Consider the following 21,981-nt stretch of genomic DNA (forward strand, 5'->3'; position numbering starts at 1 on the left):
TCGGTCAGCGAGCCCGCTGAGCTGCAAACCCGGCGACCCGAGTTCGATTCCCGCTCGCGGCCACCAACACCGAGTGACGATTAGATTATCTGAACCGGTTCTGGGCCTCCCCTAGGTCGACTTAGCCTCAAAATGAGTACCTGGTGCGATGTGTGAACATTGCCACTGGGGAGACAAAGGCGGCCGGGAGTGGTGTTGGCCAGCCACGCCCCCTCGTGTGTCGTCCCGGGTTTCATAGGTGCTCGCTAACAGCACTTGCCTCAACAGTCTGTTGAGGCTATGGGGGGGGGGGGGTCTTTGTCTTTGTGAGTTGTTTGGGGAGCGGTGGTGCAGCGGTTAGCGCGGCACTGCGCTACGAACCCGGCGACCCGAGTTCAATTCCCGCTCGCGGCCACCACCAACACCGGTGATGTTATGATTAGAACCGATCCTGGGCCTTCCCCTAGTTCGCCTGGCGTGATGCAACAGTCCACCGTGCCGATGTCATCATCGCTCCATCTCTGCCGTGGACACAACCCTCAGGAGCTGCCACTGTAGTCTCGAGCAGCGGGTCATCATCATCACCACCACCATCATCACCACCATCACCTTCATCACGGTCATCGCCATCATCGTCACCACCACCATCGTCACCGCCATGGCCATCATCATCCCGTCCAGTCAGCCTAACACGAAGTGCCCGGTGCGATGTGTGAACATCAGCGAATGTGTGTGTGTGCAAACGATGCGTTTGTGTTAACGGAGTTGACGGAACGCCTACAGACGAGGGCAGAGCAAACACGGCGAACGAAGCGGTCAAACAAAAACAGTGAGACCAAACACAAATAATAATATGAATAATAGTCGACACCTGAATCCGGAACCGCGGTTCCTAAATCGTCACGGTTCATCGAGACCGCGAGCGAGCTATTACCCGTCGTGCGCGGCGGTGCGCTTTAACCAAAACGTCATCGTATTAGTAATAGGTTTTTTTACTTTTTTTTACTTTTATCTGGCACAAAAAACTGACACCTTTATACGAGGGATCGTGTTTGCAATAACCACAACACAAGCAGTCAAAAATGCAAACAAAAAGAGACAACTCTGATAATATTGGCACTGTCCTTGAATTTGATTGGTCCACACCCGAGACGGCTTTTCTTTAGAGCCCTTTAGTCTCCACTGGTGTTGGGACCAGAAGACGCCAAAAGGCGTACAACTCAAAAACAGCGCACCATCAGAGTATTGAGGGCTCGGGGTAAGCCTTTACATTATGAGACCTCCTTTGCCAGTAACAAGATATAGTAATAGGTTTTTACCCTTTTATCTGGCACAAAAACTGGCACCTTTATACGAGGGATCGTGTTTGCAATAACCACAGCACAAGCAGTCAAAAATGCAAACAAAAAGAGACAACTCTGATGATAATATTGGCACTGTCCTTGAATTTGATTGGTCCACACCCGAGACAGCTTTTCTTTAGAGCCCTTTAGTCTCCACTGGTGTTGGACCAGAAGACGCCAAAAGGCGTACAACTCAAAAACGGCGCACCATCAGAGTATTGAGGGCTCGGGGTAAGCACTTACATTATGAGGTCTCGTAATAAAACGTCATCGTCTTAAATAATCGTGACAACGAACCCTCTGATTAATAATCGTGACAACGAACTCTCTAATTCTGGCTCTCTTCTTTCCATCGCAGATGTTGTGGCGCGTGAACTGCTACGGCGCCCAAGGAGGACTGCGAAACCGAGAGACCGCGGGAGGATTCCGCTCGCCAACTGGAAGGACAGAGTGGAAGAAGAGGAAGGGGAAGAAAAATCTTGCTCCCGCATGGAACCCCGTTAAGAAGTTGCCCCCGGACGTATTTCGTACGCGATGATGACGACACGAAATTTGGAGCGGCGTGGCTAGACGACGTCGCGCGCAGCGACGTCATCGTCCCCCCCCCCAATGACGTCGTTCACGGATGATGACGTCACGAGTGGGGATGTCATCGCCCCCCCAATGACGTTGTTCGCGGATGATGAGATCACGCGCAGTGATGTCGTCGCCCGCAAACGGCGTCATCGCCCTGGCTGGCAAGACGAATACTTTTTAGCGCTGGTTCTTTAGTCGCCAAGTTCTGGGAGATTTGTCAAGTTTTGCTATGCGGGGGGGGGGGGGGGCGGTAAAGTCCCTTAGAAGAGCCAAGACAATTTAATATGAAACTTCCTTTCTCGCCACGGACCATCTTCACGTGACGGCGCGCGTTACGTACGTGTACGTGTGTACGTGCGTGTACGTGTGTACGTGCGTGTACGTGTGTACGTACGTGTACGTGTGTACGTACGTCTAACTTAATTCGCCACCGTAGGTAGCCAACCGCGCTCATCGGAGGTGCGAACGGTGCTGACACTTGCCCAGCGCGCTCCGGCGTGCGAGGAAATGCCCTGGTTTGTTTCGGTATGGGGGAGTTTAACGACGAATTAGGAATTAAATCGGTTCACAATCGATACTTGGGCTCGGAGTCCGATGCCAGCTTCATTTTTATTTGTTGTTGGTTCAAATCAAACCGCGAGCCCAGTATTCAATCGCTGAAGATGCCCTGCTGTGGGGAAAAAAGTGCGCCGCAATATGGTCTACACAAAAACACGACTTCAATTTGACCATCATTTAGGATGCATTTAAAATGTATTGTGCAAAAGAGGACACGCAAAACATTGATTGTTAGAAAAAATAAAATCAAGAGTAATATTTAAAATGTCTGCAGTCCTGTACAAATGTGGTGATAAAAGCCCCACTCCCCCCCCCCCCCCCCCCGTATGACATCGGACATGGTTGGTTGTTTTGTCCATACTTCACCACGCCGGTCAGGGTGGGTTGGTGAGGATATCGCTCGCCACCGATGTGAGCCGTGGCCAGGAATTTGAGCGCGGGTCGTCCTGTTTACGGTCCAGTGCACCAGCCGCTGCGCCGTCGCACCACTGCTGGATGAGGGCCTTCCACACGCTGTCGCCACATCCATGGTGCGTACGTGCAGCGGTGTCAAATAAAATCGATATTGAAGATAATAATAATAATAATAAAACTAACTTTAGCGAATTTGCGCCATTTTGCTTCCCGCTCGCGGGCTCACCACCGCTCTCTGGATGCGCCAATCAAGCAAAACAGTCGCGGCTGTGACGATCCACGCGGAATATGCAACGTACGTAGGAGGCGCGGATAAAAACTCACAACTCAAATTAACGTCGCGAGTGGCAATTTCAACGTCGCTTCTGTCGACCAGCACGAATTAAACGCCTTCATTTTATTATATTTTTTGGTCGTAGGAGATATTTTTTTATTTTCTTCTAAAACCACGATCGTCAATTAACGGGGAAAGAGGGCAGAGAGCGCCCCCACCCCCCACCCCCACCACCAACCACCCCAGATTCCGTTCTTGTGCCGAGAGATTTTGATTCGGAACCTCGTGCCAATCCGTGCCGGAGGGCACCTCGGCGGGGGGTGGGGGTGGGGGGGGCGGGGGGGGGGGGTGTCTTTTGGCCTGCTCCTCCACGCTGGAGTAGTAGGTGGGAGAGGAGCCACGCTTCTTGACTCCAGCACACGTGACCTGCCGGCTATTAACGAGCGGCACTCAATTGCACAGTTCTCATCGCGTTATTGAGCGCAAAAATAAATCACGTTCAACGAAAGATTTGGCCTTTTTTTAATATATGTAATGCAACACATGTATTTTATTATTTCATATTTTATTATTTGTTTATATGCAGCTTATGGGGGGAAGGGGGGGGGTAGCGGATGGGACGGCGGCTGGCGCGCTGCCCTGTGAACGCGGCCACCCGAGTTCGACTCCCGGCCGTGGCTAACATCAGCGGTGGCGAGCGAGTGAAACCCGAACCGATCCTGGACCTCCGCGTCTCCTTCGCAAACTCGCGCTGACCATCGAGGTGAAGTATGGTCAAGCAAAACCCACATGATCCATGCGGCGTGGGAGGGTGGAGAGAGCCCGCTCATCCAGCAGCGGATCGATAAAAGGGCCGTTCGTATCATCACGTGACGAACACGATCGATGACTCGATGACAACAATTGTGTAAATGTTCATGGTACAAAAATATCACGAATAAAATAAAGAAAGCAGACGTTGGGCCTTGGCGCACTGCTAAAAGCTTCAAAGACCACGTGACGATTCAGCTTGTTTGGCCATGTCGGGTGGTGGAGGGTGTTACGACACAAATCCGGCCTTATTGTTAAGAACGCGGCCAAACCAAAAGCAATTAAGAATCTGAACCTTGGCTGCGATTTAATCATTTACTCCATTTTGATAACCTTGGGTGTTGTATGTATGCGTGTACGTTGAACTTCTATCGCACCGTACGTAGCGAACCGTGCTAATCGGAGGTGCGGGGGAAGGACGACAAACAAACCACAAAAATCAGTGCTGAAGAAATTCGTTTTCAATCAAGGCCACTTAAAAGTCGCATAGCTCCGCTCGGCTTTCTAACATTGAAAGGAAGAGCGTTCCAGACGGCCGCAGAAGCGCGCTTGAACAGCGGCGCGCGGCGACGCGGCCGCAATCTTTGTTCGATAAGCCAGCCAAAGAGCCGCGGCCCCTCCGGCTGCTCCTGCTGCGGGGGGGGGGGGGGGGTGACCGGGGTTCGCGTCACGACGGTTTATGCAACCCCTCGACGAGGGCAGGGGCGGTTGCGGTTCGTTCGTGGCGAGCGCCTCCGCCTACGTTTGGAGGAGAGACGCGGCGATGAAGACGACGCGAATTTACCGGAGCACGGGGGACTTCACAACGGGAGTCGCTGGCGACGCGGCGCCCTTCTAAAAAAAAACTAGAACTAAAAAAGAAACTGGAAACTTATTCTCGGCTCTTTCGGTAAAGTCACGTTGAAGGGAAACAATAAAATAATAAAATGTATATAAAACTATATAAATTCTCACGACGTTTCGACCATAACACAAACGTTTGTGTGTTATTGTCGAAACGTGAGAATTTTGGTTATGGTCGAAACGTCGTGAGAATTTTTATTGTTTTATATATATTTTATTATTGTATTGTTTCCCTTCAACGTGACTTTACCGAAAGAGCTAAGAATATGAATTACTGCAGTCACGAAAACTTTAAATCAAAATTTAAACTATGAACTTGTTTTGTTTGTTTTACCGGGGGAAGGCCCGCTGAGCTGTGTAGCCCTTTTTCGGAAGCGACCTGGCCGCAAACGACAGCTCAATGGAAGTGGCTTCACATCACGTGACAATTTATTAGCCAAATACCAAATGCCCTAAACACGCGATGTTGATTCTTCAAATGTCGACGCAATAGCCGGTGGACCTGGAGAAAAATCAACGTGACCATGCGGAGAGAGAGAGAGACATGCAAACTCCAAATATACAGCAGGCATCAGGATTGGGATCGAACCCACGACCTCCTGTATACCAGGCGAGGGAGTTAACTATACTATTTTTATTTGATCAGGTAATGCCCATTGATCTATGTTGCTCTTTTTCAGAAGCGCCGTGGCCACATGATAGCTCAACGAAGTGGCTTATCACGTGGAAATGTATAGCAGTCAAATATTCTAAACGCGGGATGTTGATTCTTAATGTGGAGTGAAAAAACCGGACGACCCGGAGAAAAATCCATGCAACCACGGTGAGAGAGAGAGAGACACCGAAAACTCCAAATATACAGCAGGCGTCAGGGTCGGGATCAAATCCACGACCTCCTGCGTACCAAGCGAGGGCGTTAACATCTCCTAGCCACTGTGATGATCATGATGAGAGAGAGACACGCAAAGCCCAAATATACAACAGGCGTCAGTGTCGGGATCAAACCCATGACCTCCTGCATACCAGGCGAGGGCGTTAACATCTCATAGCCACCGCCGGCGCCCAGCTCTGTGTTCGCGTGGCACGGTGGAGCGAGACGGATCTCGGTTTGTAAGTCGGAGCGACGACTATTCTTCACCTCGAGGTGGCCGGGCGTGCTCGGTTGGTGAGGGGTGGTCAAGAGGACGCCGAGGTCAAGTCCGCCGAAAGCCTCGGTTCGAGTCCTGGTTCTAGGCACTCCCCCCGCGATTTGGACTGCTTGTGCTTGAGTGTAGTTGGTTGCTGCTGCTCAGCGCCTGGGTCACCGATGACTTCCATAGAGACTCATAGACCTACATAGAGACCTAAAGACGTTTAGGGCTTCATAGACGCACATCGAGACCGATAGACGTATACGGAGTCCCGATGTCTTCAATAGACTCATCGACCCATATAGAGAGCCATAGCATTATAAAGCTTCATAGACTCACATAGAGAAGCTATAGACTTATAGAGAGCCATAGACTCACATATAGTTCCATAGAATTACATAGAGACCTATCGACTCTCACACAGGGATACCCAGAGGAGTAAACATAGATCCATAAGCTCGCGTAGAAATCCATTGCCTTGCATAGAGCGAGTTGTGATGGTTATTGCTGTGGTTTTCACACCTGATGATGATTGCTTGTGTTGCAGTCGAAACGTCGTGAGAATTGTATTGTTTTGTATTTTTTATTATTTTATTGTTTCCCTTCTACGGTGACTTTACCGAAAGAACCAAGAATATGAATCCCTGCAGTCACGAAAGCTTTAAATCAAAATTTAAACCAGAGTTATCAAGTACAGCGCTCTCTCTCCCTCTCTCGCCTGCTCCCTTCTCTGTCCTCTCCACTGGAGCCAACTCCGATGGGCAGCACATACAGGGCAGTCGTCTTCACTGTGAATACAGAAGCACACAGAGCAGTCGTCTTCAGTGTGAATACGACAGCACACAGGGCAGTCGTCTTCACTGTGAATACGACAGCACACAGGGCAGTCGTCTTCAGTGTGAATACGACAGCACATACAGGGCAGTCGTCTTCACTGTGAATACGGCAGCACAGAGGGCAGTCGTCTTCAGTGTAAATACGACAGCACACAGGGCAGTCGTCTTCACTGTGAATGCGGCAGCACACAGGGCAGTCGTCTTCAGTGTGAATACGGCAGCACACAGGGCAGTCGTCTTCAGTGTGAATACGACAGCACACAGGGCAGTCGTCTTCAGTGTGAATACGGCAGCACACAGGGCAGTCGTCTTCAGTGTGAATACGGCAGCACACAGGGCAGTCGTCTTCAGTGTGAATACGACAGCACACAGGGCAGTCGTCTTCAGTGTGAATACGGCAGCACACAGGGCAGTCGTCTTCAGTGTGAATACGGCAGCACACAGGGCAGTCGTCTTCAGTGTAAACACGACGATGATGACGATGCCGACCTGCAGCTTCCGCTCTGCCTTAGAACGACCGCCGTCTCCTCTCTCTCCCCAGCCCCAACCACTATCACTATCACTACCCCAGCCCCTACCACTACCCCTGTCACTACCCCTATCACTGTCACTACCCCTTTCACTACCCCTATCACTACCCCAGCCCCTACCCCTATCACTACCCCAGCACCTATCACTACCCCAACCCTTATCACTACCCCAACCCTATCACTACTCCAACCCCTATCACTACTCCAGCCCCTATCACTACCCCAACCCCTATCACTACCCCAACCCTTATCACTATCCCAACCCCTATCACTACCCCAACCCCTATCACTACCCCAACCCCTATCACTACCCCAGCCTCTATCACTACCCTTATCACTACCCCAACCCCTATCACTACCCCAGCACCTATCACTACCCCAACCCCTATCACTACCCCAACCCCTATCACTACCCCAGCCTCTATCACTACCCTTATCACTACCCCAACCCCTATCACTACCCCAGCACCTATCACTACCCCAACCCTTATCACTACCCCAGCACCTATCACTACTCTAACCCCTATTACTACCCCAACCCCTATCACTACCCCAACCCCTATCACTACTCTAACCCCTATCACTACCCCAACCGTTATCACTACCCCAACCCCTATCACTACCCCAACCCCTATCACTACCCCAACCCCTATCACTACCCCAGCCTCTATCACAACCACAACCCCTATCACTACCCCAGCCTCTATCACTACCCCAACCCCTATCACTACCCAACCCCTATCACTACCCCAGCCCCTATCACTACCCCAACCCCTATCACTACCCCAGCCTCTATCACTACCCCAACCCCTATCACTACCCCAACCCCTATCACTACCCCAGCCTCTATCACTACCCCAACCCCTATCACTACCCCAAACCCTATCACTACCCCAGCCTCTATCACTACCCCTATCACTACCCCAACCCCTATCACTACCCCAAACCCTATCACTACCCCAGCCCCTATCACTACCCCAACCCCTATCACCACCCCAACCCCTATCACCACCCCAACCCCTATCACTACCCTAACCCCTATCACTACCCCAACCCCTATCACTACCCCAGCACCTATCACTACCCCAACCCTTATCACTACCTCAACCCCTATCACTACCCCTACCCTTATCACTACCTCAACCACTATCACTACCCCTACCCTTATCACTACCCCAACCCCTATCACTACCCCAACCCCTATCACTACCCCAACCACTATCACTACCCCAACCCCTCCTGAACGACTCTCGCCTGTCCTCCCTGTCACCACAGCCACACCTCCCCATGTTTCAATAACAACTCCACCCTTTGTGCCACTGTCGACTTGCGTACAATTTTATAATGTGTAAATCGCCTTGGACGAAGGCGCTGCTGCTGGACGCATCTATATATCAGGTATCCTACGGGGAGTTCAATGGACCTCCAAACAATAAACAAAACAAAAATAGATTCGCCTCTAACACGTAAAGGTTTCCTTTGTCTTTCTGAGACACGTTTGGCGACGCGGTGTCGTCGAACCGTTTTTTTTTACGAAGTCTCCGTGAACCGGTTTTTCTTGCGAAGTCGACGTGAACCGGTTTTTTTTTTTACGAAGTCGACGTGAACCGGTTTTTTTTACGAATTCGACGTGAAACAGGAACAGCGTCGTTCCCATCGCCTCGTTACTCTCACGAGGAGTCACCGGCACTGCGGTAAACGGCTGGGTTCGAATCCGGGTCTCAGTCGCCTCGTGTCATTAAACAGAGACTTTTTGTTTAAAAAAAAAAGTCGTAGCGAGTTGATGGTCTCAGCTTGTGCCGCCGATGACTGCTGTTCAAAAATAACATCAAACAAAACCCATCGCGTAAAATTTGCTTCTGTACTGAACTAAATTCCAGCTGTGAGAATTAAATATCGGTTTTGACCGTCCACGCGACGAGCATCAACTCCCGCATACATCGCGGGTGGGAAAGTTCCAGCCTCGATTCTGTGTGGCAAGGCCGCGATATTCAAATATGTTCAAAATGTCCCCCCCAATATATTGCTATAAACAATATTTTTAAAATAATTGCTATGCTTTGTAAATAAAAACTAAAATTTGCTAAACCTTGGCCGCACTATCTGGACTTGTCTTCATATAACAATGCATAGATTTATTTTCATATGATTGTGGTTATGGTTGCACTTTATTAATCCCTAATCTCTGCCATTACATACAATGAAACAATAAAAGGTTAAAAGTAAAAACAGAGCAATGTAATACAATAACACTATTAGACATTATTGTAAAAAAACAATGAAAAGTCCATCCCCATGTGTTAGTGAATTTTTAAAATATTTTAGGCAGGAAATTAGTTTTCAAATTTAGATTTTTTTTCTGGTGGGGGGGGGCCCTAGACCTGGAAGATTTAATCCCCACCCCCAATGTTGACTCCATGACTACGGCCTTGCTGTGTGGACCAGAGGCCATTTGAAGAAAGACATCTCAGAGGTGGCTCTGTGATATCCAGTTCCGCGGGACCATCCTGTGTGGACCAGAGTGTTGACCTGAAGACGGAAATCTCAGAGGTAGTTCTGCGATATCCACTTCCGCGGGCCGTTGTCTTCGCAGCACGAAGGGCTGCCACTGAGTGTATTAACTGCGCGAGTAGAACGCGTGGATTGTTGCCTCGCAGCGTCACGCCGGTGGTACAACCGCGACGAGATTGGGGGGGGAAGGGGCGGCGGGGGGGAGAAGGGGGTGGGGGGGAGAAGGGGGTGGGGGGGAGTGATACAAAAAAATATGAATAAATTTTAAAAAAATATCCACCAGCCCACAATTCCGTGCGGCTATCGCAGGCGGTGATGTTTCTAAAAAAAAAAGTGAAATGTTGCAACAACAAAAAAATCCGCAACCGGAGTCGGGAGGGAAACCTCGTGCGAGGAGCGTCACGCGGCACGGAGCCGGCGCCGACCCCCCAGCCCCCCACTCGAATTGTAGCCCTGCGCTTAATTCCGTTTTATTATCGCGGCTCGGACGGTTCTCTTATTTTAGTTATTTATATTCATTTTGTGTGCGCGCGCGTGTGTGTGTATATATACACACACAAAAATAATCCACCGCACGTACACATCGGGCAGATTAGAGGCACGGAGGGGGGGGGGCAGCGAGGGAGCCGTCACGTGGTTCGTGTTGGCTTGGTTGGTTGGTAGTTTGGGGGGGGTCTGCTTCAGAATCAGAATATTCATTTGCACTGGAGCAATCCGATGAGCTATAAAGCTCTTTTTCCCCCCCACAGATGTCCAGCAGACGCGGCATTGGGTCCGGTCCTGCGATGTGGGGGTCGGTGTGGCCAGCACCACGCCCGGCCGCCTTTGTCTCCCCAGTGGCGATGTCTTTACACACCGTACCAGGTACTAATGTCAGGCTGAGTCGACCTAGGGGGAGGCCCAGGACCGGTTCAGTTAATCGTCACTGCTGTTGGCCGTGAGCGGCAATGGATATAGATACACACGACACTACGTTGTGTGTATGTATTGTGCATAATTTGACATAAGTGTGTAGGGAGTTTAGTAGCGCAGCGGTTAGCTCACGGCCAACACCAGTGACGATGATCTGAATCGGTCCTGGGCCTCCCCGTGGCCGACTCAGCGTTAAATAAGTACGGCACAATGGTGCGGTGCGTAAACGTCGCCACTGTGAAGAGACAAAGGCGGCCCGAGTTGGTGAGGATTGTTCTGCTTGTCGTGGTTTGTTTGTCTACGCAGGGGTGGATTACCAGGCTGGTGCAGGGTTTCACGACGAAAATAAGTGTGTCCAGATCGTCACGTGGCATATTTACAAAATTAATCATTCGTAACATTGTCCACCAAGAGCCCACGTGTTAGTCTTGGTGGTATATGTGTGTGTGTGTCTGTGTGTTGAATGTACCTATGTGTGTGTACACGTCTGTATACGTACGACAAAGACAAAGATCCCCCGTATAGCCTTCAACAGACTGTTGGGGCAAGTGCTGTTAGCGAGCACCGATTGAAGGCCGGCACGGCACACGAGGGGGTTGGTGGCCACCACGCCCGGCCGCCTTTGTCTCCCCAGTGGCGATGTTACACATCGCACCAGGTACACATTTTAGGCTGAGTCGACCTAGAGGAGGAGGCCTAGGACCGGTTCAGATAATCGTCACCGGTGTTGGACGTGAGCGGCCTCTGTATGTCAATGTGTGTATGCAGTACGTCTGATTAGCATGGTCTCTATGTACCAATAATATTTGTACAGTGCAAAACAACAACGGCACTGAATCAAACTAATTGCGTTAAGCATAAACAAACATATACAAGAACATTACATATCTTTATATTTTTTATCCTTTAATGTATTGAAATATTAAATATGTTTTGTCTCATCAACCTATTCGCCTTTTGGAACAGATTTTATTTCTGTTTGTTCCGCCAGAATTTGTTTAAGTGACGTTATTCTGCGCTGTTTGCCACTGAAGTTGCCATCATAGCGGTTCACATCCACGGTGCCACTCCACTGCTGGATGAAAGCAGACCCCCACCACGCCCACGTGTCGATCACGGCCCTCGTTTCACCATACTTCACCACCGCTACCGCCACTCAGGGCTGGTCTACCCGACACCGGTTTGGTGAATATTTTTTGTTACATTTTTTGGGTTTACTTTTTGTTTAATTGAGAAGGTAAGGCCCGCTGAGTTATTCATAATATATATATAGATTTGTTTTCAGAAGCGACCTGGCTATCACATATGAAGTGGCTTGTCATCGTATGGAAATGTGTCGTATACCAAATACTTTAAACGCATGACGTTGATTCTAAATTGCGGTGGGAAAAACCGGAGGACCCGGAGAAAAATCCACGCGACCACGGGGAGAGAGAGAGAGAGACACCGCAAACTCCAAATACAGGGTGCTTACAAATTTTATTAACACCTTTTATGGGACTATAGTTTTTAAAGGAAAAAGAACGGGTAATAATACACTGTGACATGATAACAAATATATGGTAATAGCTTCAAAAAGTCAAAGAGTCTCCCACTTGTTCGCCATCGTTGTCAACGCGTGGCCTCGAATCTTCTCCAGGTGATCTCCAGAGCCCCGGGGCAGCAGCACGTGTCACGTGGTGTTGTTGCAAATTCTCAGAAGTGTTTAAAAAATGTCTTTGGAGTACCCTGTAATACAGCCGGCGTTAAAGTCGTGTTCGTAAGCCACGACCTCCTGCGTACCAGGCGAGGGAGTTAACATCTCATAGCCACCGTGGCACGCCCCCTGTGTAGGGAGTGCATGGGAGCGGTTCAGATTTCATCGCCACTGATGTCAGCCGGGACCGGGTGTCAACCTGTTCTGGTGACCGGGTTAAAAGGATAGTTGCGCTAACCGCAGCGCCACTGATCGCCAGCTCCCCACGTATGCATGCATCATGGATGCATGAACGTATACCCTATGCACGTGTATGTACGTATACCCTATGCACGTGTACATACGTATAACCTATGCACGTGTATGTACGTATACCCTATGCACGTGTATGTACGTATTCCCTATGCACGTGTATGTACGTATACCCTATGCACGTGTATGTACGTATACCCTATGCGTGCGTACGTATACCCTATGCACGTGTATGTACGCATACCCTATGCATGGGTACGTATATCCTATGCATGTGTATGTACGTTTACCCTATGCACGTGTATGTACGTATACCCTATGCACGTTTTACGTACGCATACCCTATGCACGTGTAAGTACGTATACCATATGCACGTTTATGTACGTATACCCTATGCACGTGTATGTACGTATACCCTATGCACGTGTATGTACGTATGCCCTATGCACGTGTATGTACGTATACCCTATGCACGTGTATGCACGTATGCCCTATGCACGTGTATGTACGTATACCCTATCCATGCGCACGTATACCCTATGCACGTGTATGTACGTATACCCTATGCATGCACACGTATACCCTATCCACGTGTATGTACGTATACCCTATGCATGGGTACGTATACCCTATCCACGTGTATGTACGTATACCCTATGCACGTGTATGTACGTATACCCTATGCATGCGCACGTATACCCTATGCACGTGTATGTACGCATACCCTATGCACGTGTATGTACGTATACCATATGCATGGGTACGTATACCCTATGCACGTGTATGTACGTATACCCTATGCACGTGTATGTACGTATACCCTATGCACGTGTATGTACGTATACCCTATGCATGCGCACGTATACCCTATGCACGTGTATGTACGCCTACCCTATGCATGGGTATGTACGTATAACCTATGCACGTGTATGTACGTATACCCTATGCACGTGTATGTACGTATACCCTATGCACGTGTATGTACGTATACCCTATGCACGTTTTATGCACGTATACCCTATGCACGTGTAAGTACGTATACCCTATGCACGTGTATGTACGTATACCCTATGCACGTGTATGTACGCGTAACCTATGCACGTGTATGTACGTATACCCTATGCACGTGTATGCACGTGTATGTACGTATACCCTATGCACGTGTATGTACGTATACCCTATGCACGTTTTGTGTACGTATACCCTATGCGCGTTTTATGCACGTATACCCTATGCACGTGTAAGTACGTATACCCTATGCACGTGTATGTACGTATACCCTATGCACGTGTATGTACGCGTAGCCTATGCACGTGTATGTACGTATACCCTATGCATGTGTATGTATGTATACCCTATGCACGTGTATGTACGTATACCCTATGCACGTGTATGTACGTATACCCTATGCACGTTTTGTGTACGTATACCCTATGCACGTGTAAGTACGTATACCCTATGCACGTGTATGTACGTATACCCTTTGCACGTGTATGTACGTATACCCTATGCACGTGTATGTACGTATACCCTATGCACGTTTTATTTACGTATACCCTATGCACGTGTAAGTACGTATACCCTATGCACGTGTATGTACGTATACCCTATGCACGTGTATGTACGCGTAACCTATGCACGTGTATGTACGTATACCCTATGCACGTGTATGTACGTTTACCCTATGCACGTGTATGTAGGTATACCCTATGCACGTTTTATGTACGTACACCCTATGCACGTGTATGTACGTATACCCTATGCACGTGTATGTACGTATACCCTATGCACGTGTATGTACGTTTACCCTATGCACGTGTATGTAGGTATACCCTATGCACGTTTTATGTACGTATACCCTATGCACGTGTATGTACGTATACCCTATGCACGTGTATGTACGTTTACCCTATGCACGTGTATGTAGGTATACCCTATGCACGTTTTATGTACGTATACCCTATGCACGTGTATGTACGTATACCCTATGCACGTGTATGTACGTATAGCCTATGCACGTTTTATGTACGTATACCCTATGCACGTGTATGTACGTATACCCTATGCACGTTTTATGTACGTATACCCTATGCACGTGTATGTACGTATACCCTATGCACGTGTATGTAGGTATACCCTATGCACGTTTATGTACGTATACCCTATGCACGTGTATGTACGTATACCCTATGCACGTGTATGTACGTATACCCTATGCACGTGTATGTACGTATACCCTATGCACGTGTATGTACGTACACCCTATGCACGTGTATGTACGTATACCCTATCCATGCGCACGTATACCCTATGCACGTGTATGTACGTATACCCTATGCACGTGTATGTACGTATACCCTATGCACGTGTATGTACGTACACCCTATGCACGTGTATGTACGTATACCCTATCCATGCGCACGTATACCCTATGCACGTGTATGTACGTATGCATTGGAGCGGTGGCGCAGTGGATAGATACCCATTCTAACATATGCGATCATTCCTGCGTTCGCATGTTTAATGTCTGTCTGTAACTTCTGCATTGTATAAATATAAGCTACAGGTTAAATATATATATTTTCAATGCATCACGGTATTGCAAGCAGAGAAAAGCCATAGACAATGGTGTTACGTGGAAATTGTAACAAAAATAATTTATATTCCACGTGTTACAATACAGTACTGTACGTAAACATACGTGTTTTGTATTTGTTGAATGTTATAAAATCAATTAAACGTTCCGGGCGACATCCTCTTTAAGCCACTACTGTATTTCAGTGGCTCCGTGTTACTTCCTTAGCACCAGCGAGTCGTGGGCTTCTGCCTACAAAGACAAAGACCCCCCCTCGTATAACCTTAACAAACTGTTGGGGCAAGTGCTGTTAGCGAGCGCCTATACGAAGGCCGATATGTACTCTGTACAAGCGCACCTACTGGGTGGATAGGGCAATGGAATTGTGTACAACACATCTGGGCAAGTTTTTTTTGTGATTTGTTAGCATCAGCGAGCTCATTATCTTTTGTTTCATCACATGATCGTTATGGTGGTACCCCGGGGTAACCAAATAATACAAAATGGGCCTAGGCAATTAAATATGTTATTTCTGGGACACTATATTTTTTCCAGGGGTGTTACTTCACTCCGCGACTGGGGTACCGATCAATCCGGAAATCAGTTGTGCTACTCCGCGATGTCGAAACGCCAAAAATCCGCTGTCGAAAATTTCAGCTTTGAATAGTTGCATCGTGCACAAGCTCGTCGAGATGAGTCGATTGCCGCATCGCCGACCATCAACAGACTAAACGTGGACATTCTGCGAGAGCCGGGGCACTATGGAACCCCGGGGTACAGCCATAAGGTTCATATGTATACACGCATATTATACACACACACACACACGTGTTTATACACAGACATAATTATTCACAATATGATACTCGTAATATATAGGCTGTGCGTTTTCTGAGCGTGTATGTTTGTTTGCCGATTTTCTTGGACACACGGATACACGTGTGTTGTTGTGTGCACACGTGTGTACGCGTGACTGAGGCTTTTTTTTAATTAAGCGATTTTTAGATCATTTTAAACACCACCGTCACACATTCAGTAATAGTATACGTGTAATTACGTCTCGATAGTATAGTTCGAGCTTACCGGTTCTCGGTATCCCACCGTCAGTGCAATACAACCCTCTGATGGACATCGCGTGTTTACGTGTGGTGATTACTCCGTGCGTAATGTTGATTAATTCCACGTCAAATTAAACAAACAGCATCCTGCAGCGTGTATCACGTCACGTCACGTGTGTGTGTGTGTGTGTTTATGTCCGCCCGCCTTCATAGGCGCTCGCAAACAGCGAACTTGTCCCGAAAGTCTGCCGAGGCTGTACGGGGGATCTCTGTGTTTGTGTTCGTAGTGTGGGGAGCGGTGGCGCAGCGGTTAGCGCGCAGCGTTACGACCCCTGCGAGCCGAGTTCGATTGTCGCTCAACGGCCAACAGCGGTGACGATTGTCTGAACCGGTCCCTATGGCTCCTCGAGGTAAACTCAGCCTCAAATGAGTACCTGGTGCGATGTGAAAACGTCGTCACTGGGGGAGACAAAGGCGGCCGGGCGTGGTGATGGACATCCACCCCCTCGTATGCCCTGCCTTCATAGGCGTATACGTACATATAGTTAGCAGCACTTGCCCCAACAGTCTGCTAAGGCAATACGGGGGATCCGTATCTTTGCTTCGTGTATGTAATATTCTGTGTGTATACACGGTATTGTGTATATGTGTGTACTGTATATGTCTGCATATGTTCCATATATAACGTGTTCGTGTTTTTAGTCATTATGGTCGTGTGCGTGTGGTGTGTTTCCCTGTGTATGTTTAAATACATGATTTTTTTTGTGTAATATCCATACGTGTGTAAGTGTGAGCGTATATATAACAATGTGCATATTGTGTATTTGAGTGCACGTGTATGTATAAGCCTACATATGTGTTTGTGCCGATACCTGTACATATGTAGTGTATTTATATTGTGTATTTGTGTTTATACGTGTAGTGTGTATGTGTGCGATGGTGTATGCTCCTGTGTGTATGTGTACATCTGTATAATATTAATATTATATATGGGTATATTTACGTGTCCGTGAGGTTGTCTTTGTGTATATATATGTATCTCTCTTTGTAAAATGTACTGTGTAACTGTTAATGTGTATGCATGCATTATGTATTCGTTGGTGTGTGTTTGTGTGTGTGCGCGAAATGGATACATATATATGTGTGTTTGTATTTGTGTATATAATACAAAAATCTATATTGTGTGTATGTTATGCGTGCCAGTCTAATATCGACGAGGTTAATTCAGCCTCAAATGAGTACCTGGTGCGGTATGTAAACGTCGCCACTAGGGGAGACAAAGGCGGCCGGGCGTGGTGCTGGCCCCCCACCCCATCGTATGCCGTGCCCGGCCTTCATAGGTGCTACCCGCTAACAGCACTTGCCCCTACAGTCTGTTAAGGTTACACGGGGGATCTTTGTTTGTTTGCCAGTCAAATGTTGTGGTGGTGGTATCATCATGAATCATGGTCGATCCACTGCTGGATGTCGTCCGCACTACGCAGTCAAATCCATTGCGGCGGTCCCACGATTTCACAAATCATCTTGCACACCTGCTCAGCTTTTTCATCATCATCATCATCATAATAATAATAGAAGTGCTATGAAGAAGTGGCATTGCCCGAAACGTCGCCTACCACATAAGTGTTTCATTGTAAGGCCACGCACATACTGTTGCTAATGACGAATGTGGTAAAAGTTGTATCGATAATTTGTGCACCACTGCCAACGCAGCAGCAGCATCGCCCATATTTAATATTTGTTAAAACCATAGGCGGAATTTGACTTAATAATAGGGTTTTTCCCCTTTTTTTCTGGCAACAAAACTGAAACATTTGTACAAGGATTCATGTCTGCATTAACCACAATACCTGCAGTCAAAATGCAAACAAAAAACATACTACGATAATATATGCATTGTCCTTGAAACTGATTGGTCCACACCAAGGGACGGCTTTCTTTTGAGCCTCGACCCAAAGCCGTCCCTTGGTGTGGACCAATCAGTTTCAAGGACAATGCATATATTATCATAGTATGTTTTTTGTTTGCATTTTGACTGCAGGTATTGTGGTTAATGCAGACATTAATCCTTGTAAAAAGGTTTCAGTTTTGTTGCCAGAAAAAAGGGAAAAACCCTATTATTATATTTTGGTACTGACAAAGGAGGTCTAATGATGTGGAATTTGACTTCTATATTTATGGGAGGGGGGGGGAGGGGCATAATTATTTATGAATTCAATATTTATTGTTAACTACTGAAAATACATTGAAAAATGTGCCCATCCATAAGAGATGTTTAGATTAGACCACGTAAATATAAATGTGTCGTTAAAACCGCCACCACCCGACACGGCCACATTAGTAAGGCTTGTCACGTAAACGGAACGTGCCAATTCGTTACTAGCACAGCACACCTGGTTGTGTGCTGGGAGAGTAAACCCACAACACATTTACAATTCGAGTGCGACGTTCCGCCGGTAATTACAACCAGCATCATCAGGTTGTCGCCTGTCGCCCGATTATGCTGGCTGTAATTACCGGGCGGAACGTCGCACTCGAATTGTAAATGTGTTGTGGGTTTACTCTCTAGCACACAACCGGTTGTGCTGTGCTAGTAACGAATTGGCACGTTCCGTTTGCGTGACAAACCTTACTAATTTGGCTGTGTCGGGTGGTGGCGGGTTTAACGACACATTTATATTTACGCGGTCTGACCTAAAAAAAAACTGTTTTATGGATCATATTGATCGCGGAAGCCCTAACACGTGTTAAAAAAAGGTGTCCATTTCGGGCGAGGCATTGCCCCCCCTCGTGCCCCCCCCCCCCGCAACCTCCGCCCATGGTTAAAACCCATACATGGTTTTCTATTGATGTTGAATATATATTTAGAGAGAGAGAGACGCATTCAACAATGCGCTCAAAGAGGAGAGAATTTTCAATCGGTTGCGCGCTCACCTCCCTACGACGCGCGGAATCGACCGCGTGGACATTTGGACAAGGGGGGTTGGGGGGGGGGGGACATGGAGTGCGCTAAAGAAGCGTGGTGGTGGCGGTGGTGGTGGTGGCGGTGGTGGTGGTGGTGGTGGCGGTGGTGGTGGTGGTGGAAGGGGGGCGGGAAGACGGAGCGCTGCGTGGAACCACCACGGAGAGGTCGAGGGATGAGAGGACACGTGACGGTCTGTTGGTGCGAGAGCTGCAACGGAGTGGAAGTCGACGGGAGGGGTGAAGGGAACGCGCCCGGACTCGGCTCAAATTCTCGGCTGGTTCCCTCACACCGCCAGGGGTAGCGTTGGCTTGAGCTGAAGCCTCTCGTCCACCAGCAGCGGATCGATCGTGGCCGACGGCGATGGTGAGATGCGCGTGACAACGAATACCCCATCACCACCACCACCACCGCCACCGCATAGCCTTTAACAGACTGTTGGGGCAGGCGATGTTAGCGAGCAGCACCGATGAAGGCCGGGAATGCACAGGAGGTGGCCAGAAACGACACCCGGCCGCATTTGTCTCCCCAGTGACGATGTTTACACACCGCACGCACCAGGTACTCAGCCGAGGCCGAGTCAACCTCGGGGGGGAGGAGGGCCAGGACCGGTTCAGATAATCGTCACTGGCGTTGACCGTGAGCGGGAATCGAACTCGGGGTCGCCGGGATCGTAACGCAGCGCGTCAACCGCTGCACCACCGCTCCCCACACACACACACAAACACACACACGCGCCTACGCGTGTCGTCCAGCGCTTTGGAAGCAAGGATTGGTGGAACACATAAAGATTTGTATTTGAAACTCCTGAACCCAATGCTAAGTAAGCTGCTGTGAGGTTCAGGCTGATACTGGGCAGTACAGCAAGTTGGATTGAAAGATCCTGGCCATTGCCTGCACTGCCGCGCCTGGAGGTCAAACCGGCTGCTATTGTCGTGTGATTACCATTACACCACGGGGGGGAAAAAACATCCATAGTACTTCATGTCATATATTTAATATACGTGTACATTTGAGCTCATTAACATAATTGGTTTCACCTGTCACCTGGGCAATTGCAGGGCGTGGTTGTGTGTGCGTGTGTGCGTGGGAAGCGGTGGCGCTATTGGTTAGCGCACCGCGCTACGAACCCGACGTTCGGCTCCCGCTCACGACCAATATCAGTGGTGAATATCTCTACCGGTCCTGGGCCTCCCCCCGAGGTCGACTCAGCCTTAAACCAGTACCTGCTGCAGTGTGTAGCACTGGGGGAGACAAAGGCGCCCGGGGCACGGTGTTGGCCATCCCACCCCCTCGTGTGCCGTGCCGGCTTTCATATACGTCTATTCGCTAGCAGCACTTGCCCCAAAAGTATATTTGAGGCTATATGGGGGGGGGGGGGCATTTGTCTTTGTTGGGGTTACGCGAGGCCGTTCGGTCTTAACAGACTGCACCGAAATACACAATTACACACTGGGGCCTGCCAATCTTATAATCACGAGCCATTCATTCATAGAGTACGCCTCGAATTACTCAATCGAGCCAGCCGCGGGGGGGGGGGGAGAGAAGGGGGGGCTCCGCTCGTCTGTTGCATAATTTTTGTGTTCCGAGTTCTCTTTCCTCGCGCGTCTACCGACGCCGCATGCACGGGCAAAGGCGCAGCGCTGCAACCGCTCGCTCAGCGACTGCCGCAATTGACGGCACGCGTCAGAAGAAGGGGGCCCGTGAACCGAAACGTCACCTATTATTCTCGGTTACAATTTGAATGTAATATCTTGTTTAATAGCCACGAAGAGGTGGAGGAGATCCAGCGACTCCGTTTTGCATTCAACGCGGTGTCTGTAAATGGATCGCCCCCCCCCCGTCTTATTCCGTGAGCATCAAAAACGCGCGCTTCGGATCACTCCTCCTGCACCCCCACCCTCCTCCTCCTCGCCACTCCCCCTTCACTCGCCTACGCTGACCGGAGAACAGCCCGCGAGAGATGGAAGAGGAGGAGGAGGTGGTGGTGGTGGTGAGTCGCCAAAGAAGATGAGACTTGGAAAATATTTGACTTGTTCAGGGAAATCGCACCGAGTCATGTTTTCTGCAGGACGCTCCTACATGGGGGGGGGGGTTCTTTCGTTTCTTTTCTTCAAGATGTTTGAAGGCAACGAAAGAGTGGCCAATCCACTGCTGGATGAAGGCCTCTGGATTCATGGCCTTGCGGGATTTTGGCTAGTGGAGGGCGGGGGGGGGGGGTTTCGAGCATACTTCACCACGCTGGTCAGTATCGGGTTGGTGTAGGGCGGTGGAGCATAGATGTCAGTGCAGTACAACTACTACTGGACTGAACTCGCCGCTCAGCTCTGCGTTGCACACAATGCAGGCCCGCAGCCTGTAGCCTATAGCACCTGATATGCATGGTAGTCGCCAATCCAAATACTCATCCAGTGGCCAGGTTATTTAGATTATTTATGTAAATAAACATCACGTTGTTAGCGCACTGCGCTATCACCTCCACAGGGTTCGATTCCCGACCACGGATAAAATCGGTGTCGAGTGATATGAAGTGTGTGTGTGTGTATATATATGTGAACCGGTCCGAATTGTAAACCATCCACATTCGTCATTCACCACCCAGCGCTGACCAGCGTGCTGAAGTACAGTCAAACCCCATGACAGATACGACGTAGGGGGGGACGGAGGCCTTCAGCCAGCCAGCAAATTGATAAAAAAAGTACAAAAAAACCAACGTACACT

The 21,981-nt window shown here is 48.9% G+C and overlaps 1 protein-coding gene across 22 annotated transcripts in view; it reads left to right on the plus strand.

Annotated features, from left to right (window-relative positions):
• The window catches only part of LOC116953618 (uncharacterized), a 167,904-nt gene extending 158,518 nt beyond the window's left edge, over positions 1-9,386 (plus strand). For all 22 annotated transcript variants that reach the window (XM_076075134.1, XM_076075143.1, XM_076075135.1 and 19 more), the window contains one exon: positions 1,681-9,386. In XM_076075134.1, coding sequence (XP_075931249.1) covers positions 6,564-8,645 — 2,082 coding nt within the window. In that variant the 5' untranslated portion in view covers positions 1,681-6,563 and the 3' untranslated portion in view covers positions 8,646-9,386. The remainder of the gene's footprint in view (positions 1-1,680) is intronic.
• Positions 9,387-21,981: the final 12,595 nt, after the last annotated feature.

Source organism: Petromyzon marinus, chromosome 52 (genome assembly GCF_048934315.1).
Source record: "Petromyzon marinus isolate PM22_M1 ecotype Great Lakes invasive population chromosome 52, UKy_Petmar_22M1.pri1.0, whole genome shotgun sequence".
In the NCBI taxonomy this organism is placed as follows: domain Eukaryota; kingdom Metazoa; phylum Chordata; class Hyperoartia; order Petromyzontiformes; family Petromyzontidae; genus Petromyzon; species Petromyzon marinus.